The following is a 26,099-nucleotide window of genomic DNA, read 5'->3' as shown; positions in this document are numbered from 1 at the left end:
TTTCACATGAGCTCCAGTTCATGTCCTGGCTGTTCCACTTCTGATCCAGGCCCTGCTAATGTCCTAAAGAAAGCACTGAAGATGGTTTAAGCACGGAGGCCCTTGCCATCCATGTGGGAGACCTGTAAGAAGTCCCTGCTTGCAGCATAGCCCTGCCCTGGCTACTGCAGCATGCACCAACAGAGAGAAGATTCTAACTCATGTCAAGGTGAAATTTCAACAATTATGAATATAAATTTTAGAAATTTATAAAACTTCATAAAATGGAAGATGGTAAAGGTATGAAATGAGTATCAAAGAAACTGCTAATAAAATATGAAGATTCAAAAACCATTAAAACACAACAACAGTATAAGCAAAAAACTTAGAAATCATCATATAAGAGCATATTTAAAACTAGAGATGGAATGTGATGCTCCTAATCCTGTCACCACTGATTTTTCATCCTGAAAAAAACCCGAAAAATAACACAAAAAACTGATCTGGTGCCCAGTACTAAAGCTAGGCAGTTAACAGCCTGAGAAGGAATTTGGACAAGCCAAGTGCTTGTGTGTGTACCAGGGTCTGCCTGGCGAGGGCCTGGGCTCAGAGAACTGCTTGGCAAATGTGATCAAGGAGGGCATCCGAGATGACAGTCTGGAACACCACGCATCTGCCTAAGGACCATCTCGGAGCACTTCATTTTTATCTTCTCAATTTCCTCCAAATGAAAGCAAGATTTCTCCGAAAAATGTACACACTTAGAGCCTCCAAGTTTTCGTGTGCAAAGCCACTTCTGAGTGCACTGAATGAGCACAGAGCCCTGGGCAAGAAGAGCTGGTTCCAGAAGGGATCTCAGACACTCTGTGGTGGCTTCTCCTTCACCCTGCTGGTTTATAGTATGCTTTAAATCTGTTACCAGGTTGATGCTGGGGAATAGGTCATTTAGGGTTCACTTCCTCACCTTGCCACATGTAAGGCATAATGCACTGCAACACATGATTTTTAGGGTGGAGTCTTGCTGCTTTATCAGCCTATCTACTCAGTCTCCTATGCCACTACTTGGATGGACGTGGGATCAGTTACCTCACTGCAGTCTCAGCACCTGATGGTTAGGTACTGGGGTTGAGTACCAAACATGACAAAGGTACAGAGAGCTATTTCCATGGTCCTGGATGCTCTGCCTGGTCATTCTGCTTTTAGCCTAGTCAGAGCAGTCCTTGCCGAGCTAATCAGGGGAGAGCAGAGGACAGCAGTGCACAGGCACACTGAGGAGCTGCCCCTGGGTGCACATCTTGACCGCACAAAAGAAGAAGCATTAAAGCAATTAAATGAAGCCGCCCAGTCTCTGAAAGGCAACAGAGCAATTCTACTTGCAGGGAGAGTGGTAATAAAAGCCATCAGCCCTCTCCACCCCTGTGCACATCACTCGGCATGAACAGGGTCCTGTTGGGGGCCTCGCTGTTCTTATATCACTCCAAGGACTGCTCAAGGGACTACAATCCTAAGGATAGGATGATTTCCTCTTTGAGAGGGTTTAATTTGCTCAGGCTGAGTACCATCTTGTCATTTTTCATAAATTAAAGGAGAAAAAAAAATCACTGTTTCTTAGTCCTCATCTGAGATGCAGACTCGCACTTGAGAGGAATGCTGGCAGACCCCTCCGTCTAGTGACCTGGCTTGTGGTTTGCAAGGCGCAAACACAGTCCTCACCCACCTTTTTATCTATTCTATGTACTGAGCCGAGGGTCAGAGGACAGAGGTCCTTTGGAACTGAACCTGTTTTGCTGTGATCTAGGAGTACGATCTGCTTCTCTCAAGTGCCCTTTCCTCTGGGGAAGGTGATGCCAGTGTGTGCCAGACTGAAGTGCCCTGCTGCTATGCAGAGCGGCCTGCAGGTCAGCGCTTGTTCAGCTCCAATGTGCTCTCTCTGGCATCTGGCAAGGTAACAATGTCTTTGGGACTCAAGTTCCATTTAGGAATACGGCTGATGTCTTTACTGTACACAAACCAAGAACTTCCTGTCTCACTGCCAATACCTTCTGCTGAGATCTCAGAGCAGTCTTGTCCATGTGGCACATTCAGTACTGCTCAGCTCATTCTGGAGAGTGTGGCATTGTGCTGAGATAGGAGGCCTGGGCTTCCGTGGCATTCCTGCCTCTCAGGTAATTCAGCAAGCGATCGGGGTAAGTTCTTTCATGTCTTAGCCAAATCACTTCTGCCAGTGGTAAAATGAGGCCCTCAGCCGAGAGGATGCTGTGGGTCTTGACATTCCCAGGTGAGCCGGAGACTACTGTTACATCTCCCATTCTGCTCCTTGTGGAGAAGGACCGAAGTGTGTAATCGGGATCTGTGATGCTGGGGACTGTGGTTTTTGCTCTTTCTCACTCATGCCTCTGCTTAAGCACCTGATCCACACCTGGGATGTCTCTGCAGCTGATCCAACACCTCCTTTTCATGGGGTCTATAGGGCAGTGTTTTTTTTTTTTTTTTTAAGATTTACTGATTTTTTATTGGAAAGGCAGAACTGACAGAGAAGAGAGACAGAAAGGTTTTCCATCTGCTGGTTCATTCTCAAAATGGCCACAATAGCCTGAACTGAGCAGAACTGAAATCAAGAGCAAGGAGTTTCTTCCAGGTCCCCACGCAGGTGCAGGGTTCCAAGGCTGTGGGCCATTTTCTAATACTTTTCCAGATCACAAGCAAGGAGTTGGATGGAAGTAGAGCAGCTGGGACATGAACCAGTGCCCATATGTAAGGCAGTGCTTGTAGGCTGAAGATTAGCTTGTTGAGCCACCGCACTGACTCTAGGGAAGTGTCTCATCCTTGGTGCCTGCTGGTTTTTCTGAATTTCTATGATACTAACAAGTATTTTAGTGTGTAATATTATGCAGTATCTAAACTGTGTAGTAGTCTATGAAAGCAGCTGAAAAATCTTTCAAACCAGTTCTTGGACATCGTGTATGTTCTGCAATGCTCCTGCTTGGGCAGCCTATTCTCAATGGAAAATCAAAGCTGATGCAGTGAGGGGCATTCAGTGGGTGGACAGCCTTGCCAGGAGAGATCGATCCTGCAAGTGCTTACAGAAGCCAGTGCAGGCACGTCTGTGAAGTTATTGCTGGCTCTGCCCCCAGCCAGGCCTTCTGCTCTTGGCTGGCTTGACATGAGTCTAATCCTGAAACAGGAAAACCACAGACACCCATTCCTTTTCATTAATCATAGAAATTACAGAAATTCATATCATACTAGTATATTTTCACAAAAAGCTTCATGCAAAAAGTCAGCAGCAGTTATCTTTTCTGACTGTCCTCAACACTACTGGAGAGAGCAGTGCCATAAAGAGTCTGACCTGTAAAACCCAAAGGGCAGAAAGAGGCAAGGATGGACTGGGAGCTGTGAGACTCTGGGTTCCTGACCACTGTACATGTTCTCTTCTATAGCCAGGAAAAACACGGATGTGTGGGAGCAGGATAAAAAAAGAAGCACGGACATTTCAGGAGGCCGGTGGGTGGGCACACAAAGGAAAATAAGTACTTGTGACGTGAGTGCAGGTAAAACGGAAACTTGCAATATTATCCAACTATGAGTTCAAACACAAAGCTTAGGTACAAAGTTTCTGAAGCAAAAAAGACTCACAACACTTTACCCTTTATGTAACTACTTAGGATGGGATTTACAGGAATAAAATGCTTGTATTTTGCTATGTTTCTTGTTTTACAATTTGTGGATGATAACAGATCTATTTGATTTGTGGAACGGAATCTTTTCTCTGTTTTATAGATCACCAGCATGGGGACTATCACATCAAGGTAAGTTACTATTTTGAAGAAACGATTTCCTTGATTTGGTTAAAAAATATATGCAGAGAGAACATCACAAAATCCTCTCTGCTTGAAGTCCCACTGTTATTTCAGGCCAGTTCTGAATGAGTTCTTATCCAAACCAATCAAGGACTTCTGGACTATTTCTTCCATTTATGGTCAGAGTCACAGTGGGTAAGAACAGGAGTGCCCTCAGAGAGATTATAATCCAACACTGAATAATATTGGGGCACATCAGCTAAGTGCTTGAGAGCTGAACAGAGCCACAAGAGTTAAAGGGAACTGAAGAAAGCAACAGGAGTTGAAGGAGGACATGAAACTTGGAAAGGAGCCTGAAGGATGAGAGGCAGACTTGGGAGATGGGGGAGGGGAGAAAGAATTCTCATGAAAGGAGCCATGTGGGCAGAGGAACGAGGCAGAGAGGTCAGTGCACCTGGAGGATGGTGAGTGGCTAAGGCTTCTATGTCTGAGAACACACAGGGAAGACAGGAGTGAAGCTACTGAGGCTGAGAAGCTGACATTCACAAACAGTGCTGAACCAAATGTGTTATTCTAAGCAATGAGCAATGAGGAGTCACTTACTCGTGTGAAAGCATGGAGTTACCACAGGTTTTATTTTTGTGCAAGCACATATTAACCATAGCCTACATAAATAGTTTTCAAACTCTGAAGCACAGCCAGCATACACAGGCCTAAGTCTTAATACACATACACACACACAGAACACAAGCCTTAACCCTTTCATGGGGCTGAACCTAACAGAATGGAAGAGGCAGCAAGCAATCACGTGCCAGTGAGGAGAGGGAGAGGAAAGGAGGGCGAGGACACAAGTTCTTGTCACCATGTTTGACTGACACTGTAGTGGAATACATCATTTTAACCAAATGCTAGGGTCCTGAAAGAAGGAGAATCAGGCCGTGTATCAGTGATGATAAACCATAGGTGAGGGACAGCCTTCAGCTGGTTCTCCTTTCTGTCCCTCATCTGAGTTTCAGTCATCTTTGGCACACGAAGAATAAAGTTCTGAGATAACAGGAAAGGATCAGAGTTAGGGCAGTAGTTTAAGGATAGGTTCAATATGTTCTGTCTGCCCTGTGCAAGAGCTCCTGGGTAAAAGCAGCTTCCCTAATTGGAACTATGGGACAGGAAACACTGCCACTGAACACACACATTTCAAACAGCAACATTACTATAGATACACATTATGTGACACAGAGACAGTAGGCTCATTACCTCGTGGTCGTGAGAGGCTTGTCGGGCTGCATCTGAAAATATCAGAGAGTAGAACATTAAGTTGGGGAAAAAAAATGAAAAAAATCCACACTTGTTTGCCTGTGGTTGATTACAAAGCCTCCTGGGATAGGGGACTCTGAGAACTGCTGGTATGTTCCCTTCTGGCTTTAACAGTCCAGTCAATGAAAGGGAGAGGGAAGTCCTGGCACAAGCAGGCCCCAGAGCACACACTGCATGGCACTGCGGCTCCTGAGCCCAGAAGCCCACGTGTGTAGATGAGGTGGCAGCAGAAGGACAGGCAGGGTGTAATGATCCATTTCAAAGGGAATAACATCTCCTAACTGCTGCATACTTAATGCCTAGAGGAGAACCAGATAGCTAATAAAGTATTCGATAAATACCTTTTGAATGTACATCCACCTGAAGGAATGAATCTCATTGGAGGTTGGGAGAAATGGCGTATGGCAGGCTGAGAAGTGTTATAGAAAGTGAGTTATGTGGCTCAGTAGACAGCCTAACTTACAAAAGAGATGCCCTTACTGAGAGCTAGGAAAACAGCACGGGCAACTCACAGAGGTCTTACAGAAACCCAGCAGAAAGTTCTAAAGTTCCAAGGTGATGATGTCATGTGGTTGCTGCTGTGACAAGTGGCCTTAGGACACTCCCTCAAGCACATGCTGCACAGTGCTCCTGTCCTGGTACCTTGCCGATGGGATTTGCCTTTTTGCCGGTCCTGGGTTTTTCTGCTGAAGACCTTGTAGGCCTCTGTCTTCTGGTACTGCTCCAGCTCCTTCATGTACCGCTCCTTATCTCTGTCTGCCTCATCAAGGTAGCGCTAGGAAAGAAAGGAGGGAGTATGCTTAATAAACAGACCTTACTTGGGTAAAACAGTAATTAACCTTTTCAAGAAAGCAGGACCAGTAGAACACTGAAAGAAGAGTATACAGGAAATAAAATTTAAGAGAGAATCATAAAAACAAATCATATGAATGATATAAAAATACAGCCTCTTGGTTATAAAAGAAATACGAGCTTCTTACTCTTTAGACTATCGCTTTTTCTTCTCATTAAAAATGCATCAAGATGATGGCTGGTGTGCCTCTAACCCATGGATACAACCCGCATGGCCACTAGAGTCCCACAAGGTCTTCCAGGGGAAGGTATCATTATTTAGCTTCTTTGCCAACCCATTTTGAGGGGATGATCTCATTCATCAACTGGTCTTCTAAGAGCCGGAAGAGCAGAGCACTAGTGCCAGGGAGGAACATAAAACGAGTGACCTCATCCTACAGCCCTAAAAAAGACTACTCTGAGAGAGCCTGCATCTCCATGCTCTGATTGCTGTGTGCTATTAATTATTTAAACTAAGTTCACCGGCCTACTAGGATTATTTTGTTTAATGTCTTCTGCGTTGCATTCATCAAACCAAGTATAAGAAAATATGAACAATGAGTACAAGCCACAATCAGAAAGTATGCTAAAAATTCTGTGCCACATATGAGCTTGACATAGAGGACACTGAACTGGCCAAAGCTGGGAACATGTAAGTAACAAAATCATTAAGTACAAATAGTAAGTTAGAAACCATGGGGGGCGGGGGGAGGAAGAAAGTTCAGGTAGTAATAAAAGGTGCAGTAACTATTTGTTTTCATACTACTAATAAATGGACAATAAATAAGTACATAAAGCAGGGAGAGGAGGAAAGCTGTTTTTTAGATGTTAATTCTGAGGCCAACTGGTAAACATGGAGCAAGTGTATGAGTTGGAAAATGATCGTTTTTGCAACCATAATGATGGAGATCAGGCAGAAATCATTAGCGGATGCTTAATGTAGGGACAATTTTGATGTGGAACAGGCTATTTGCAGGTTCTGAAATATTTCCCAGGGTGGGCATTCATTTAGTTCAGCAGTTTAGATGCCATGAGCATATAAGAGTGCATGGGTTTGACATCTGGCTTTAGCCCCCGACTGGCTTCCTGCTGAAGCAGACCCAGGGCAGCAGCAGTCAACATAAGCAATAGGGCTCCCGATTCAAGTAGGAGACCTGCATGGGGTCAGCTCTCAGATTCAGCCTCACCCACTCTTGGCCACTGTGGATAATTAGGGAGCTCTCTCTTAGCCAAATCAAATCAAACTAAGTCTCCCCACAGGGAGAGCATTGCTGCACAGTGGGTTAAGTCAGCCTTATCCCATATCTGAGCGCGTGGGACTGAATCCAGCTTTTGCTTCTGATCCAGCTTCCTGTTAAGGTGTCTGGGAGGCAGCTTATATACGGCCAAGCACGTGGGTTCCTGCCACCTATATGGAAGAGCCAGATGGCATGCCTGCTCCTGGCTCCGGTCTAGCCCAGCCCCAGCCACTGTGGGTATTTGTTGTAGATGGGAGATCTGTCTGTCCCTTTCTCTCTGTCACACTGCTTTTCAAAAACAAAAAAAGCAGAATAAAAATTACTGAATGAGTAAAATTAACATTACTAATAGGGATAAAAAAAGAGGTCCTGTGTATAGACACATCTTTGACACCCCGAAAAGGGCCATACCTATGAAGTAATCTGATCAAGAAGGCAGAATTCATGAGGAAATGTCAGAAAAACACAAAAGGAGAAGCAGGGAAGCTCCAGCATTGTAGTGCAGTGGGTCATCACCTGCAAATGATGGCAGCCTACATTAGTGCCAGTTGGAGTATTAGCTGTTCCATGTCTGATCCAGCTTCCTATTAATGTACTTGGGAAAGCAGAAGATGGTTCAAACACTTGGGTCCCTGACACCCACATGGGAGACTTGGATGGAGTTACTTGTTTCTCTGGCTTCAGCTTGGTCCAGCAACAGCTGCTGCAGCTACTTGGGAAGCGAACCAGCAACTGGGAGACCATTCTCTCTGTTTATACCTCTTGTTAACTCTGCCAGTCAAACAAAGAAAATAAATCTTTTATTTAGGGCCCGGTGGCGTGGCCTAGCGGCTGAAGTCCTTGCCTTGAACGTGCTGGGATCCCATATGGGCGCTGGTTCTAATCCTGGTGGCCCCACTTCACATCTGGCTCCTTGCTTGTGACCTGGGAAATCAGTCAACGACAGCCCAAAGCCTTGGGACCCTGCACCTGTGTAGGAGACCTGGTAGAGCTCTGGGATCCTGGCTTTGGATCAGCACAGAACCGGCTGTTGCGCTCACTTGAGGAGTGAATTATCGGACGGAAGATCTTTCTCTCTGTCTCTCCTCCTCTCTGTATATCTGACTTTGTAATAAAAATAAGTAAATCTTTTATCAGAAAGGCAGATCAGATTAACTGAGAGAAGGATAGATAGAAAGATCCTCCATCCACTAGTTCACTCCCCAGATGGCAGCAACAGCTTGAGCCGAGCTGATCTGAAGCCCAAGAGATAAATCTTAAAAATACAAAACAAGGAGCTGGTGTGATGGCACAGTGGACTAAGTCTCTATCTGCAGTGTGGGTGTCCCATGTGGATGCCAGTTGGTTGTCCCAGCTGCTTTACTTCTAATCCAGCTTCCTGCTTACGGCTGGAATAGCAGCTGAGCCTGGTCTGGGTTCTTGGGTCCCTGCATCCACGAGACTGGACTCCCAGCTTGGGTCTGGCCCCCCTCTAGTTATTGCGGCCATTTGGGGAGTGAACCAGAAGATGGAGGATGGCTCTCTCTCTCCTTCTTTCCCTGTAACTCTGCCTTTCCAATAAAAACGAGCAAACATAAATAAACTGTAATGAAGAGGAAAGTGATATAAAAAATAATGTCAGGCTAACATAAGGATGGCAGATTAATGTATTATATTAATACAAAATAATGAAGCTGCTTATTATAGTTAAGTAATTTTAAAAAAGACTTGCTTATTTATTTGAAAGTCAGAGTTAAAAGAGTTGAAAGTCAGAGACAGAGAGAGAAACTTGCATCTGCTGGTAAATCCTCCAAACGGCTGCAACAGCCAGGACTGTGCCGGGCCAGGCCAAAGCCAGGAACCAGGGATCATGGGGGTGACAGTGCCCCAAATATTTGAGATATCTGCTGCTTCTTTTCCTAGGTCATTAGCATGGAGCTGGATCAGAATTGGAGCAGCCAGAACTTAAACTGGAGCTCATATAGGATGTTGGTATTGTAGGTGATGGCTTTATCTGCTATGCCACAACAGCAGCCCCATAGGAGAAGATTTCTAACACACACTGAAATATTCAGGGATAAAGGAGTATGATGTAACTTACTTTCCAGTGATTCAGAAAAAACTGCATGTGTGCATGTGAGACAGACAGACTGGGTATGTACAAGTATGAATGTAATGAAATGCAGAGATGGGATAAAATTTGTCAAAAACAGGCAAATGTGTTACTCTGCCTTTCAATCTTACTAAGGGATATATGGAAGTTTTCTATATTCTTTATTTTTTTTTAAAGAGAGATTTATTTATTTTTATTGGAAAGGCAGATTTACACAGAGATGGCATGACCAAGAGAAAGATCTTCCATCTGTTGGTTCACTCCCTAACTGACTGCAGTGGCTGGAGCTGAGCTGACCCAAAGCTATTAACCAGGAGCTTCCTCCAGGTCTCCCACAAAGTTGCAGGGTCCCAAGGTTTTGGGCCGTCCTCGACTGCTTTCCCAGACTACAAGCAGGGAGCTGGATGGGAAGTGGAGCAGCTGGGACACAAACCAGCACCCATATTAGATCCTGGTGTGTGTAAGGAAAGGATTTAGGCACTAGGCCATTGTGTTTGGCCCATCTACATTATTTTTGTTTGTAACTTTTTGAGCATTTAAAATAATTCCCCCCCCCGAAAAGCCCAAACAAAAAAACCTCCATAAAATCTTTGTCCCATATAATTAACAGTGATTTTCCTTAAGAGAAAAACTGTTCTGCTTTTTTGTTTAGATGTTGAAACCAAATTTAAAGAATAAATACGCATTAAGGTTGAAATAAAGAAAAACCATCTAGCTAGCACATCCTGTTTTTGACCGCTTTACAAAAAAAGCCATAACAGTATACAATATACATTGTTTTGTATTAGCTTACCACTGAACAGAGAGCTTCAAACAGTAATGTCATCTAACCTCTTAAAGAATGTTTGGCTTCAATTAATCACCCGGGGAGTGTTTTTTCAATTTGGTTTTAGTCTGCTTGAAATTTTTCAAAAAGAGGGTAAATCACAGATGTATGACTCTAAGACATAAACAAGTAAAGATCTTTCAGCCACTACTAGTGGGCGCCATAGTGGGATTTCACCCAGCTCAAGGCTACCATGTCCTCGGTTCCCCTCAAGTCTCTCCAACAAACAGATCTGTTTCAGTTTGGCAATGGAGCACATTTCTGTTTTAGAAGAAAAAGAATTCAAATAGTTCTTGCTTCACTTTCCATAGTATGTAAAATTTGGCAGAACTGTATCTCAAAACAATTTAAAGCATTCTTTTTCATAAGCAAAGTTTTCTTTGTAAAAACAGATTCACTAGGGTCAGTACTGTGACATAATGGGCTAAGCCTCCACCCGTGGCACTGGCATCCCATAAGGGTGCTGGTTCTAGTCCCAGCTGCTTCACTTTTTACCCAGCTCCCTGCTTATGGCCTGGGAGGGAGGTGGAGGATGGCTTAAGTCCTTGGGCCTTTGAACCCATGTGGGAGACCCAGAAGAAGCTCTTGGCTTCGGATTGGCTCAGTTCTGGCTGTTGTGGCCACTGAGGAATGAACCAGCAGATGGAAGATTTTTCCGTCTCTCCTTTTCTCTGAAGTTCTGCCTTTCCAATGTTCTTCAGATTTATTTATTTGAAAGGAACAGCATCAGTGTCACGGAAGAGTCAGGGAGAGGGGTAGGAGACAGCAACCAAGAAGAAACACGTATTCCATTTGCTGGTTCACTTTCCAGATGGTTGCAACAGGGCTATGTTGGGTTGAAGCCAGAGCCTGGCACTTGGGCCATTATCTGCTGCTCCCCAGATGCATTACAAGAAGCTGGATCAGAGGCTGAGCAGTCGGGGCTTGAACCAGCACCCCCTTATGGGATGCTGGCATTGCCAGCACCAGCTTAACTCATGCCACAATGCTGGCTCATAAACAAAAATCCTATGTGAACTCCAGATTCTTATTAGATGAAATTTTTAGCTTGGTTTTTCATTTAACTCAATGGAATAAAATTTGTTGACTGATTTCTTAACATTGAACAACTTTTCAGAACAATCTTATGGGACCTCTCAGCATACAAGCCACTCATGGAAGAGTAGCTGCTTCAGCTGTGGAGAGTCCTAGGGCACCTCGTGCTCTCATCTTTGCGGCCAATGTAGAAAAAAACATTCAAAAAGCATCTGTAGAGAGAAGAGCTATGAGGTACCCAGTCATCCTGTTATCCTGGGTTCTGCTACAGAATTAGGGCATCAACAATCATCCTCGTTGCTCCGGGAGACAAGGAGACAGAGAGAGGGCAGGAGAAAAGCAGAAAGCACGTGTGAGCAAGTGCTCCCATCCAATGACTCACTGCTCAAACGATGCCAGGAATGCAACCCAGGTCTCCTGCGTGGGTGATGGAGGTCCATTGATTTGACCCTACAACTGCCTCCTGGGTCTACATGAGCAGAGGATGGAGGCAGAAGGTGAGGTGAGGTGGGCACTGAGCCTTGGCACTCCTCAAGGCCAAGCGCCCATCCTGCCTCTGTTTTTCTGACAGAGAGAATCAATCCCGAACCGATGACGAGGAGAAGCAGCCATTACCTGCTTTTCCTCAGGAGGCAGTTTACTCCACTCGTTGCCTAACATCCTTGTGATTTCTGGAAAAGGGACTTCTGGCCTCTTTGCCCGAAGTTGCTCTCGGCGTTCGTTCATGAAGCGCACATACCCTGTAAGGGGGGATTTCGGTGCATTGCTGTCTCGAAGAGGTTTCTTCCGCTTTCTTCCTTTGGACCATCCTCCTCGTTTACTTCTTTGCTACAAAACAGAGCAAAATGAAAAACAAACAAACACCGAAAACAGTCCCCACACATCTCAACAACAATAAACTCTAACACACAAATCAGGAGGAGTTACATTTTCCAATGAATATGGCCCTGGAAATTGAAACCACTCCACATCTATCATGGATACTGATATCTGCAGAGCAGTTCTAAGAACGAATTCCAGATGGTTCATGAGCAGACCATTCTATGCATGGACACTACAGACAACTGCACTGACAGGCTGGTTTTACACACAGGGCCCTCAGTGAGAGGAAGGGGAGCCAGGACCACACAAACATCCCAGCTGCTGACTCCTGACAGGGAGGTGTGCTAAAGAGAAACGCCCAGTGTGCACAAACATGGTGCCAAGGGAGCAGGTGCTGTCACAGCAGATCACAGTAAGATGCTGTCACAGGATAAAGCAGCACAGGGATCTCTCACGAGTACCACTCAAAGACCAGATACTTCCCACGGCTGATAGCATACATATTTTTAAATTAATACACAAGCATTACCAAAAAATTTCAGTTTAAGCACAATGTTTCCAAAATGAAGATCAGTTTCTTGGCTTGATGATTTGTTCCTTAAGATGTATATTTTATCAAGCCAGAGCTTTAAAAGTTATTAGTTAAACCAAAAGATTAAATCACTTTAAAAAACGGGGGGAAAAAAAATCCCCACTGAGGTCTGATGTTTCAGCACATCCCATTCCTTGGTCTTTTCAATGAAACATAAGCTATATCCCACTTTTGCTAAATAATTTTACAAGTGCACATGGCCTATCAGATACTAATGTTTTATGGATAAAGGAATTGTTACTTCAGAGAACAGAAGAATAAATAAAAGGGGACAAAAATATCTAAATAACTGTGGTACTGTATGCCTATAAACACCAGTACCCTAGCAATCTGTCACAGGGACCTGATCCTCTGTGTTATAATACTACTCAAGTTTCAGCAGTTCACTCTTCTAACTTATTTTCGAGTTGGCTGCTTGTTAACACTATGGGGACATATTAATCAAGTTAGTAGTAGGGATCAAGTCATAAATCGTCAGAGGCAGGTCACTCGTGTATTAGAGATTTCTGTTACAATCAAGAAATCAAGACTTTAAGGTGTTTAAAACATTTCAAATAATCATTATAATAATACCAATGAGACAAATTTGAAAGAAAATTGTTTTTTGAAAATAATAAAGACAAAAAGCAATTGGATATGTGTGTTTTTCTTTTGTTTTCTTTTCTGGCTAAAAAAGAGTGCTTTAAAACAGCCCAGGTAATCTGCTAAGCATCACCCAGGGCACAACTGCCTTTGTGTACAGCCAAGAAAGGCTCCCCCTACAGGAGGATGAAGGGCACGGTGAGGGGGAGGAACCTTCTGGCACAGGTGGCTTCATGTTGAAAGTGTGGCCCAGAATAAGGGCCTGTGGGCCCACTGTTGATTACTTTTTTCATGAAATCACTCACTTAACAAAATTTGCTGAGTATTTTATACGTAAGGGAATGAACTTCTTAGCAAGGGGAGAAAAAGAGTTTACTGTCTCTAAGTCATTAAAATCACTGGTGGGATTCTAAGCAGAATAAGCAATGTTATAAGAGAACATTCAGCAGCGGTCAGCCCAAGAATGTATGACGGTCAGCTGATGGACACCTCTATCAACAGCTCCCTCACTCGCCATTTCTCTGGACAGTAATGGGGGGGCAACTCCTCAGCTTACCTCATCTTCATGCCTCTGTTCAGTGCCTTCTGCTGCATTGGAAGCCTCATTCTGCAGCAACTGCCCTTGGGAGAGGTCCTCCACAAATTCTGGATTATTGGCGGATGATGTGGCTCCACCACTGTAAGGGGCCTCCGGGTGGGCTAACCTAAGTGACAGGCACAAGGGCAAATGCTTGGATCAGCAGCATCAGACTCCACTCATTACCCAGAGCTCAAGACAAGTTCTCTGCCAGCACAAGGACATGCCTGTGCTTGAACTCCTCACTACAATCTGTGTCAATGTGAACAATGTCTCCACAGAAGTTAGAGAATGTTTAAAAAGGTTTTAGTGTTTGCGGGAAGCAGGTTGGAATTACTACACTATAATGTTCCCCCCAGAACGGCCTCTCCCTCAATATGTCTCTGGTGACTGAGCTTTGCCCAGGACACAGAATGCCTTGCATGTTATCTTTCAGGTGTGTCCCGCGTGAAAGCAAAGGCCATTAGCAGAGAAGATGGACATGAATGGGAGCTAGAGAGCCAGTGTTGCCCTGCCACAAAGCAGAGAACTTCTGAAGGGCATAAAAATAACTCTCCTGATAACATCCAGGATCTATGTCTTCCTGCATTATAGTGTTTATATTGATAATCAGATCAGCTAAGAACAGTGTTATTAAATTCAGTAAGTTCTAAGTGCTAATCAACTAGAAACAATTTTCTGTTCCCATCAGCTTATTACAGATGAGTCAGCAGCCAGCTCAAACTTCTAGGGGGTGCACACAGAAGTGACAGATGACGGTCAGCTCTGGGGCTGACTCTATCGCACGGAAAGGAATGGGAGACAAGGCTGCACCATAGCCTAGGGAGCCTTATCTGGGTGGGGATGGGGGTAGATGGAAAGGTGAGGGTGGCAGAAGAATAAATAACAGAATATTCAGTCACTATTCTGAAAGAATGCATATCCCAAAGGGTAACAGGCAATGATTACAGTGCAACTTGAGTACTGAAAGAGGTTTGTAAAAAGTGCCCCAGAGGCATGGGACAATGTGTGATGGTTTGAAGAGGCCAAGAATGATTTTACTGAGAAGCTCTTGCATGATGAGTAAGTGTGTATCAAGTAGACAGCACCCTTTCAGGCAGAAGGTAACAGGAGAAGGTGTAACAGACTGAGAGACAAGCACATGCAGGATCGCAGGATCGAGGGTAGAGAGGACGCAAAAGAAAAGGAAGAGCTGGAGGCAATCTTGAGGTTTCCAAATTGGTGATTATGGACTTAGTGTTAGCCAAGGTAAGAACATGGCCTGTGTGTGTCTGAGAGAGGGGGGAGGGGGGAGAGGCAGACACACAGACACACACACAAAGACAGATCAGAAAATGGTCAGTGTGAAGCACCTGTGGCATAAATTAAGTGGAGCTGTCCTATAGATTACCAGAAACACATCCTCAGAGAACAGATGTGAAGAAAGGTATGGGATGGATTATTTTTTAAATTATTATCTTTATTTGAAAGGCAGATCAGATTTAAAGAAAGGGGAGACAGAAAGGTCTTCTATTTGTTGGTTCACTCCCCAAGTGGTTGTAATGGCCAGAGCTGAGACAATGTGAAGCCAGGAGCCAGAAACCTCTTCCAGGTCTCCCATGCAGGTGCAGGGTCCCTGCTTTCCCAGGCCACAAGCAGGGAGCTGGATGGAAAGCAGAGCCACTGGGATATGAACCTGCGCCTATGAGATCCTGGTGGATGCAAGATGAAGATTTAGCCACTAGGCTACCATGCCTCCCTGCCCCACTCTGCCCGTTAAAGAAGAGTGACTTATATGAAAGGCAGAGCAATGAAGAAAAAAATGTGTGAGAAAGAGAGACAGACAGATGAAAGAGAGACAGAAGAGAGAGAGGATCTTCCTGTGGCCAGTTTACTTGTCCAAATAGCCCCAACAGCCAGGTGGGCCGGGAGCCAGGTCCTGAAGGTGGCAGGGACTCCAGGTGCTTGAGCCATCAACTGCTGCTTTCCAGGCGCATTAGCAAGAAATCAGGTCAGAAGAGGAGCCGCTGTTGACTCGAATGGGCACTATGATTCTGGATGATGGCTTCTTAGATGACTACTTAACTCATTGTGCCCCAATGTCACCTGAATGAGATGGATGTGAGATGTATCAGTACAAACAATATCCGAGCAGTACTAGCTGCTCTCCAGGAAGATAATGAAGACAAAGACTAAGCTAGAATATGGCTGGGATGAGTACAGAGACCGGGCGCAAGACTGCTGCGGAGGCCAGGCCAAGCAGACTTTCATTATTTTATTTATTTATTTGGAAGATTTTTAAAAAGACCGTATTAGCTAAGAAAAAAAAAAGCTGCAAATGTCAAATAAGATAGGTTAAAAAAAAATGACCACTAAATCAGAGGACACGAAGACTGCAAAGAAGTGCTTGTGATTTTAGCAGGTTGCATGGTGATTAAGTAATTATGGAAACAAATGCCAGATTATGTGAACTGAGAAATGAACAAAGGTAGATGCAGCCTGTCCTGGGAATGAAACAAATAAATATAATAGATGATTTTAGGCTGAGTGTTTTATATTTCTGAAATCCTTTATGGAAGGGTTAAGTAGGGGCTGGCATAGCACCAGGCATAGCACCTGGCATAGCACTGGTTGCCTTGTGTCCTGACTACTCCACTTCTACTCCAGCTCCTTGCTAACAAATGCATTGGGCAGCTGTGCCCATGTTGGCGACCCAGGAAAAACTTGAGATTCCCAGCTTTGACCAGCCCAACAATGTCCGTCTGGGGAGGAACCAGAGAATGGAAAATCTCTTTCTCTGTAACTATGACTTTGAAGTTTAAAAAAAAAAAAAAGGTAAGTAAAAGAAACTAAAGAGACTATGAACTCAATGCCAATCATCAGGGATCTGGTTTGATCTCGGTATTATTTTCCAAACACATCAATCACTTTGGGTGTGTTAAACACATGCTTTTCTACTGTCACTAATTTCAACTGTGTTATCAGTTTTCACGTTATTAATTATTGTGCATGTTCATTTCAGTGAAATAAACTCAGTTTGGGAATCAGTCCCAACCTCAGGGATCCCTGCCTGGAGTGAACAGGACTCAGAAGAATGGCAAAGGAGTCAAATGCCACAGAGATGACAACTTGGATAAATACTGAAAAACTAAAAAGCTCTTTCGTTACCAGTAATGAACTGCTCAAACTCCAAGGAGAAGTCAGCAACCTGTCTATTTATGTCCTTGATCCCAAATCCTTGCATTCATCCTCTCTGCTACTCATGTGGTCTGTGCTGACATTTCCAGGTCTTTCCTCTATACGATTATAGGTTGTTACTCTGGCATGCTCCAGGATCCCATATGGACGCCTTATTGTGTCCCAGTCTCTCCACTTCCCATCCAGCTCACTGTTTGTAGACTGGGACCCTGCACCTATGTGGGAGACCTGGAGAAGGCTTCTGGCTCCTGGCTTTTGATCAGCTCAGCTTTGGCTGATGCAGCCACTTGGGGATGTTAAGATTTTTCTCTCATTCTCTCTGTTAATCTGCCTTTCCAAAACAAAACTACAAAAAAAAAAAAAATCAAACAAAGAAAAAAATAAAACAAAAACACTCTTTCTCTTGGGCCCAGTGTGGCAGTACAGTGGCTAAATCCTCATCTAGCATCCACTGGGATTCCTATGGATGCCGGTTTGTGTCCTGGCTGCTCCACTTCCCATCCAGCTCCCTGCTTGTGGCCTGGGAAAGCAGTGAGGACAGCCCAAAGCCTTGGGACCCTGCACCCACGTGAGAGACCTGGAAGAAGCTTTTGGTTCCTGGCTTTGGATCAGCTCAGTTTGGACTGTTATGGCCACTTGGGGAGTGAACAAGCAGATGGAAGATCTTCTCTGTCTCTCCTTCTCTCTGTATATATGCCTTTCCAATAAAAACGAAACAGAACCAAAAAACCACACACACACACACACACACTCTCTCTCTCTCAACCCCATTTCTAACTAAGGTGCTCATTTTTCTCCTTTGCTTTATAGCTAAACTCCTGGATAAAAGTGTTTATGTTGAATGACTCCAGGTTCTCCTCTTCCATTCTTGTTTAAATCCACTTCACAGAAGACACGAGCTTCCAACTCACATCAGGGCCCCCACTGACCTACATGCTAAAGCCAATGTCACTTCTCGGCCCTTATTTTACCTGATTTCTCCAGAGGTAGCTGACAGATTAATTTGGTCCCTTCCCTTGGTTTCCAGGACCCCAGAAAAACCTTTGGCTCTTTGGTTGCCTTCTTGGTCACCCCCTTCAGTGGATGCTGAGCCTTCCCCTTCTCTGGGCTCCCACTACTCAAGCACCGTGGTCTCTTCATGATTTTCTCCTTCTACCTTACACTTCTAACTTCAGAACCTGAGATCAAACTACCTGTTTAACATCTCTGCTTAGATATCAAATAGGTTTCAGCCTTAAAACCTCTAGACCAGTGCTACTAAAATTCCCCTGTCTTATCTGCCTCAGCAACATCATCCCCCAAGTTCCTCAGGTGAAAGCTTTGGGGTTCTCTCGGGCTGCTTTCCTTTCACTTCTCACACCACTCATCTTTCAGGCAAATCTTGCTTGGTTTACCTTCAAAATACATAGAGAACTCTACAGTTCTCATTCCCATTCCTTTGCAATTAGCTGTGAAACACACTCTGAGGAATTTTTTTTTAAAGATTTATTTAGGCCTGGTGGTACAGCCTAGTGGCTAAAGTCCTCGCCTTGCATGCACTGGGATGCCATATGGGTGCACTATTTCCTTTTTTTTTTTTTTTAAAGACAAAAATGGATTTATTTATTTTTTTATTGGAAAGCCAGGTTTAGAGAGAAAAGGAGTGACAGAAACATAGATCTTCCATCTGCTGGCTCACTCCCCAAGTGGCCACAAAGGCCAGAGCTGCGCCGATCCAAAGCCAGGAGCCAGGAGCTTCCTTCTACCAGGTCTCCCACGTGGGTGCAGGGTCCCAAGGCGTTTGGCTGTCCTCCACTGCTTTCCCAGGCCACAGGCAGGGTGCTGGATGGGAAGTGGAGCAGCCAGGACACAAACCGGCATCCATATGAGATCCCAGCACATGTAAGGTATTGAACCATTGTTCTAGGCACCAAGGATGCTTTTGCCTCACAACCCCAGTAGAAGTGTTGTCAGACTCAAATGCAGCATTGTCCAGGTTGCCACATCTCACTTGAATTATTGCAACAGCCTCTTGCTGGGGCCCTCGCTCCTGGTCCTGTTCCCTTTGCCATACTCTTCTTGGCAGTCATGGGGATACCACTAGCAAATGGATCAGGTCATTTCACTCTGCTCAAAACATGGCCAGTGCTTTCCCACCTCATTGCTTTGATCTCTGAGATCCTACATGATCTAGCCCCTTCATCCTCCTATCAGTTGTTCCGGCCTTGTAAGAGCTTGTTCCAGAGGTGGGATCCTCTGGCTGTAACTTTCTGAATCAGAACCCAAAGCATATGCACATCCAGGTTTGCGTAGTACAGGGACAGCATCTCTCTCTCCGCCAGCACGCCTTGTTATGTCTCACAGGTCTCCCCGTACTTCCTGTGAGGCAGAAACGCCCTCACTTCAGGTCTTCACATTCCTTCCTCTTCTGGAAAGTCTACCACAGATAAATACATGTGCCCTTCCTTCAGGTCTTGAGTAAAGTCACTTTCTCATTAAATACTTTCTGGGTTAAACCAACTAAGGCTGCTGCTCCAAATTCTTCCTGTACCTCTGCAGCCCATGGTTCTTATCTGTATTGTATATTCTAGCCCTTACGCTGTGTATTGTCTGACTTTCCTAGCAGAATCTGAGCTATTGCCTGTATCAAAAACCATTTTGTATCCAATCCCTGGAACACCATCTGGAACACACAGACACTCAGGAAAGTTTCACAGGACATCCTGCATTTGGAAAGGAGGTGGCCTTTACAACAACCTTGGAGCACAGTTACATACGAGTAGCCACGCTAACAGGTAGACACTAGTAAGGTGAGAAATAAAACAGAGAGAAGGAAACTAAATTTGCGATATAATCTAATTTTTGAAAAAGTGCTATAAAGAAATTGTAATAATTCATTTTATGGATTAACTCTCACTTTATTCTATTAGCAAATATACTTCCTCTTTGGCGAAAGATTTCTATATATTAGGAAAAGATAAATATGCAAGTGAAACAAACTTTCAAAGGAAGAGGTGGATGTTGCCATTAACCCTTTCTGGCTTTCCTTTACGGGCACCCAATGACTCCACAGACAAGAGACCGACAGAAGTCAGCTGAAGCTCCTGAGCCTCTTGAACCATTTTCACAGCTCTGTCAACTGGGACAGAAAACGCATCTGTTTTCTGGAGCGAGCTCTGCAGCAGGCATTTCCTTAATGATGACTACATGGTTTTCTTAAGAGGAGTCACAGACTTGTGCCAGACCTCACGTACCGCAGCCCCAGATTACAGGAAGCACAGCTGGGCAGCAGGGTATGGGGCAGTGCACAGAGGCTCTCCTCCTGGACAAGCACAACCACACCTACGGGTGCACATTTTGCACCTTGCCCCTTTCCAGCAGCTTGGTTCTGAAGCCGACACAGAGACCTAATGGCCCAAAGCAGCTGCTTACCCAGTTGCAGGCAGGTCATTATTCTCCTTGGAGCCATCTTCGTCTGCAAAGAGGGGTGGCAGGGTGGAAGCAGTCATCAAGCTTTCCATCACTCTGAAAAGGCAGAATTAAAAACAAATTAATGGCTTAATTATTTCTAGTTCAAGTTTTACTAATTTGAGAGCCAGCCTTTCTTGATTTTATCACACCAGCAGAAGAGAAGCTGGCCTAAGTATTTACTTTCATGACTTGGACACATCAGTTGAACTCTAATGGTTAATGGGTTTTTAACCCCAGTCTTATCTACTGACCAGATTACAAACAAGTTAGGGTTTCAACAACTGGGATATGGATCGGAAAATTCCCTTCTATCTATCTCTGGAACCTTCCCAGGCATTCTCCATTTCTTGCAGAAGCTGTGGAGCAGAGGAACTTGGAGGCACTGCAACCCTGAGCACACCTTAGTTAGCCTCATGGAGCCACCACTTCACCATCTCAGACACAGACAGAACTGCTGACTTAACCCACAGGGTTACTGCGACCGATTAAATGGAAAGTGCTTCATAAACAGAGAGAGGCTAAGATAGTGAGTGTTTTGACCATTATAATACAAAGGAAAGCATTGTGATTATAGCATTACCAGTTTTCAGTCCCAGATGAATCAGCCTCAGATTAAGTGGTGACACACTGAGCCCTCCAAAGGGAGCTAATGCACAGGGAGTGGAGGGAAGAGGGCCCACTGATGTGGCTCTGAGTCAAAGGGACCAAGCTTCCAGGTCAGCAACGGGCCTCACAGCACTATGAAAACCAACAGCAGGAACAGCCTGCACCTGGGCCCAGGAAACAACTACGCTTAATTGGAGAAAACAAATAAATCACAAGAAGTGGAGGTTATCAAACTGGAAGGATAAAAGGATAAGGTGACAGAGTAATTTGGTTTAGCATTTCACTACAAAGAGTGATTTTTCCCTTTCAGGGCTGACCACCAAGGGCTTCACCCCACACAGCTAAAAGCAGCAGCCTTCCATTCATCATGAAAGTGATATTCAAACAGACATTCATCGGTGACCTCAAACACCAGCTACTTGAGTGGAACTGCAAACCACTTAAGAAAGAGAGCGCCTCAATCAGCCAGGAAAACAGCGCAATCAGGAGAATCACTTAGGAGCTCCCTCAGCACTCACTTCTGGGGCTGCTGCTAAGGAGACGAGCGAAGCAGCAGCTCGGACGAAAGCCAGCAGCTAGGGCCCAGCTTGGAAACAAAAGGACAATGCAGAGACCACTGACATCTTCTCACTGTTTAATGGAGCAATTGATTTCCACAACATCCATTGATGTATTATTTCCTGTTCTTATTTTCACTTCTAAGTTTATTATTGAGCAGAACAAGTACCCTAAGTAGCTTAATGTACGTGAAGGCACTACAAAACGTTCACAGAAAGTTGAATTAAAAGATAAGCTTATTCTGGCGCACACTGAAATCCATGCTTACTTTTTTCAACAAAATATATTTTCCATGAATTCTTGGGGGAAGTCTACATATGCAGAAGTTTCAAAATCTTTTGCACAAACTAAAACTATCTCTCTTATTTCCATTTGTCTGGGAATACTTTCAGGCACCCCTGTTTTACTTTTCAGTGGAGCGGGTAGGGACTGGAAGGCTGGAGAGGAACTTCTCACTGTCCCAGAGTAAGGAGCGGAGTATGTGCAGGAATGTTTGCTAACCCTTTGCAGTTCTGTTAGAACAGGGTGTTTACAAGGGGACTGGCTCTCACAAATAAACACAAAATTCCACTCTACATATTTTCTAGAACAACTCTGACCCAAGTGTACATGAATCCCAAAGTAGAGTCTGGGCTTCAACAGTGGGTAGCTAGCTAACACAGCTTCACACTGATGTACACACTCATTCTTTCAAGAGAAAACTGTCAGTCAGATACCATGCAGTCTGTAATGAGCACGCATTCAGTCAGGCATATCCTCAAGCGTCAAAGGATTCATCTGAGGCTTTCTTTCTTTCCAGAAATGTCTCTAAGAGTCAGTAGTTTTTTAAGGATCAGGATTTGGCTCTCACACCTCAGAAAAAGATGTGTTATCTGAAGGGGGGGAGAGGGGGACAAATGAGGTGTCTCTTCATTTCTTATGCCAACACAGCCCTTTCAGTCTTTCCCAAAGTTCTTTAGTTATTTCTGAAATGCATGAAGAGAGCGGGATGACACCATCTTAACAACACACAAACAGATCATGTAAACAAAGGAAGTTCAGAGAACACATATTTCTTCCTCTTTCCCACTCTCTCTGAAGTTTGTTTTACTCAGCTCATGAGTTCCGACATATTTTCTGTTACTGAGAAGTCAGGTCCCTCAAAATGAGTAATAAAGTGGGTGGAGGGTTAAGGAGCCAAGATCAACAAAAGAAGGAAATGAAGAAAAGTCCACTGAAAGCCTAAGGCTTCTAGACTAGTCCAGAAAGCTGGAAAATAAAATGATTCCCAAGAACATGGTGGCGATTCTGCAGGGATGTGCTTTCCTATGGTCTGCGAGGGAGTGACTCTAACTGAATCACGACGCCTAAGCCACAGAAAGCCAAAGCCTTTCCAGTGCAGCCTCTGTCCTGATGATGTCCCTCAACTCTGAAACTCCATGCAAGGCACTTAAAAAACGTAATGAATGTTGCTCCAGATAGAGAAAGCAGAAATCTGTACAAAGGCAAAGCCATCTACAGGTCTGATTCTCCATTGTACTTCATACAAATAGGTCTTTGGTGCAGACGTTTCTTTGTGAAGGAGACTTAGCCAGCGAAGGCTTCTGCTTGTAGGCCTCCCAAAACGGTCATTACCTCGGGGCTTCTGTTCTGAACCAGCATCTGGATGTGAGCTATGGAAATGCAAAAGTTCCCTAAACCATGTACTGAAAAATCCTGACCTATAAAAGAGTGCCAATTTAAACTGTTTTAATGATAATTACAAAAATTACATATAACGAGAATTATGTTAAGCACATTAGAAATTTCTTGACCAGTGAACACATTCCTCAGTAACACAGGAGCCAAATCATAATCAGAACATTGCTCTAGTCAGTATGGGGCCAGAACAAAGCAAATTAGATGGCGCCTAAGAAATGATCCTCATCAAGATTGTTTCCAAAACAGAGATGACCTCACCATGAAGCTGTTATTTCAAATGTGTCAGAGGGTGTTGGAAGCTGAAGTGTACTGCTTTGGGGGTGAGCTTTTTTTCAAGTGCTCTTTCCTTACTTCACACACATTCCACTGATTAGGTTCTCTCCTGGGATGCACTGCATTCCTTCCCCATTCTCCATACTACATGTTCATGGAAAACCCTGGGCTTCTTGAAAAATCACACCACTTGGCTGGATCAACCTTGAAATTAAAAATCTGACCATTCTCTTCCCTTATTTCGAGCTCTCAGTTTCTCCAAGAAAAATTTCTATTCATTGATCCCTGAATTTCGCTTCTCAGTTCAGCTTAAGATTTCAATAGATATGGTTAGGAAACTGAATTTTGACTTAAGATGGTTGAGAGAAAACTCACAGATTAAGGGGTGCTGCTATACATTTATGGTATCCTTGGAGCTGGCACCATGGCATAGCATGCTAAGCCTCTACTTGCAGCACGAGCATCCCATGTGGACCCTGGTTTGTCCACCAGTGACTCCACTTCTGATCCAGCACTCTGGTAATGACTTGGAAAGGTAGCAGAGGGATCAAACCCTTGGGAATCTGCACCCACTTTGGAGATCCAGAGGACTGGCTTCTGTGATCATCCGGGGAGTGAACCAGCAGAGTGAAGATCTCTCTTTGCTTCTGTTTCTATAAATCTGTCTTTCAAATAAAAATCAACCAAATAAATCTTTTAAAAAGATTATGATATCCAATCACAACTGAGAAGTTGATACACTGAACTTTTCCTACATACGTTTGAAGGATATTTCCCAACTGTCAAATCTTTTCTATTACACTTACAAGTCAGATTAAATCCAACTTATTCCTACTCTCCAATTCAGCCTCATCTCTAATTAGTTCACATCCTCAAGTCACCCCAGAAGGCTTCCTAAGCTCCTGTCTTTTCGTGAGTTGTTTTTCACGTAGCAAAATTTATCTCTTGGTGGTTTTTGTATGTTCTCAGGTTTTGCAATCAACACCACATCTTGCCAAAAAGAAATCTGGCACCCACTAGCAGACCAATCTCCATTTTCCCCTTCCCTTGGAATGCCCCAAGCAACCACTGTCTATGGATTTCCCTATTCTGGACAATTCACATAAATGGAATCATTGTGGCCTTTTGTGTCAGGCCACTTTGATCTAGCACGCTTCCAAGGTTCATCATGGAGCTACTGGAATACATGGCTGCTCATGCTTAGCACTTTCAGGAAAGGTCAGACTCTTGTAAAACACCCACAAACAAATTAGGATTCTTTTTTTTTTTTTTTTTCATTGGAAAGGCGGATATACAGAGAAGAGAGACAGATCTTCCGTCCGATGATTCACTCCCCAAGTGAGCGCAACGGGCCGATACTATGCCAATCCAAAGCCAGGAGCCTCTTCCGGGTCTCCCACGCGGGTGCAGGGTCCCAAAGCTTTGGGCCGTCCTCGACTGCTTTCTCAGGCCACAGGCAGGGAGCTGGAAGGGAAGCGGGGCTGCCGGGATTAGAACCGGCGCCCATATGGGATCCCGGGCGTGCAAGGCGAGGACCTTTAACCACTTGCGCCACCGTGCTGGGCCCACAAATTAGGATTCTAAGTCCTCCACAAGAATATCCATGCTCATATTTCTGATTACAGCCCCCCACTAGATGTTCAGTAGTGTTCCTGTGTAGTTTTGGTATTCAGTCCCCCGAAGAATAAAGACATGCAGCATTTCATACACATAGACCACTCATATCATGGACCTTATTTGGAGACATGAATTGTAAAAGTTTTTTTTTTGGGCCCGGTGCGGTGGCGCAAGTGGTTAAAGGTCCTCGCCTTGCACGCCCGGGATCCCATATGGGCGCCGGTTCTAATCCCAGCAGCCCCACTTCCCTTCCAGCTCCCTGCCTGTGGCCTGGGAAAGCAGTCGAGGACAGCCCAAAGCTTTGGGACCCTGCACCCGTGTGGGAGACCCGGAAGAGGCTCCTGGCTTCAGATCGGCATAGCATCGGCCGTTGCGCTCACTTGGGGAGTGAATCATCGGACGGAAGATCTTCCTCTCTGTCTCTCCTCTCTGTATATCCGCCTTTCCAATGAAAAAATAATAAAAATAAATCTTAAAAAAAAAAAAGTTTTTTTTTTTTAATTTTAGATACTAGATTCTTATGAGATATATTATGGGTAAATATTGTCTCCCATTCTCATCTTTCCAGCTTCCTGACAGTGTTCTTTGAAGCACATGATTTTGCAATTCTTTGGAATATTCATTTATTTATTTGAAAGGCAGAACTACATACAGAGGGTGAGACAGAGAGATCTTCTATCTGCTGTTTCATCATGCAAATAATCACAGTGCCCAGGGATGGTTCAGGCTGAAGCGAGGTACCCCACAGGGCAGTAAGAACTGTACGTACTTGGGCCATCATCTGTAGCTTTCCCAGGTGCATTAGCAGAGAGCTGGATGGGAAGTGGAGTAGCTGAGATGCGAACAAGAGCCCAAATGGGATGTCAGCATCTTAGGTGACAGCTGAACTCACTGCAGTACAATGTCAGCCCGAAGTTTTTAATTCCAAAGTAATATATTTCTAATTTTTCCCCTTTAATGTCTTGAGTTTTAGGGATCAAACCTAAGGAACCACCACCTAATCTAAGGTCATGAAGATTTATCTCAACATATTCTATAATTTCACATAAA

At 44.4% G+C, this 26,099-nt stretch overlaps 1 protein-coding gene across 3 annotated transcripts in view; it reads right to left on the bottom strand.

The window, feature by feature from the left end:
• HMG20A (high mobility group 20A) overlaps positions 1–26,099 on the bottom strand; it is a 69,685-nt gene that overhangs the window by 7,467 nt on the left and 36,119 nt on the right. For 2 of the 3 annotated variants that reach the window (XM_040970035.1, XM_040970037.1), the window contains exons 2-6: positions 20,277–20,369; positions 13,668–13,815; positions 11,731–11,943; positions 5,736–5,868; positions 5,034–5,065 (exon numbers count right to left, since the gene is read on the bottom strand). In XM_040970035.1, the coding sequence (XP_040825969.1) occupies positions 5,034–5,065; positions 5,736–5,868; positions 11,731–11,943; positions 13,668–13,815; positions 20,277–20,365 (615 nt within the window). In that variant the 5' untranslated portion in view covers positions 20,366–20,369. Of the gene's footprint in view, positions 1–5,033; positions 5,066–5,735; positions 5,869–11,730; positions 11,944–13,667; positions 13,816–20,276; positions 20,379–26,099 lie in introns of all 3 variants that reach the window. The other variant, XM_040970036.1, reaches the window with a different exon arrangement.

The sequence above is a fragment of the Ochotona curzoniae genome, unplaced genomic scaffold (genome assembly GCF_017591425.1).
Source record: "Ochotona curzoniae isolate NIBS_2020 unplaced genomic scaffold, NIBS_Ocur_1.0 scaffold_4701, whole genome shotgun sequence".
NCBI classification, from domain to species: Eukaryota; Metazoa; Chordata; class Mammalia; order Lagomorpha; family Ochotonidae; genus Ochotona; species Ochotona curzoniae.
The sequence above is the reverse complement of the archived record's forward strand: the minus strand, read 5'-3'. Positions and strand labels throughout refer to the sequence as shown.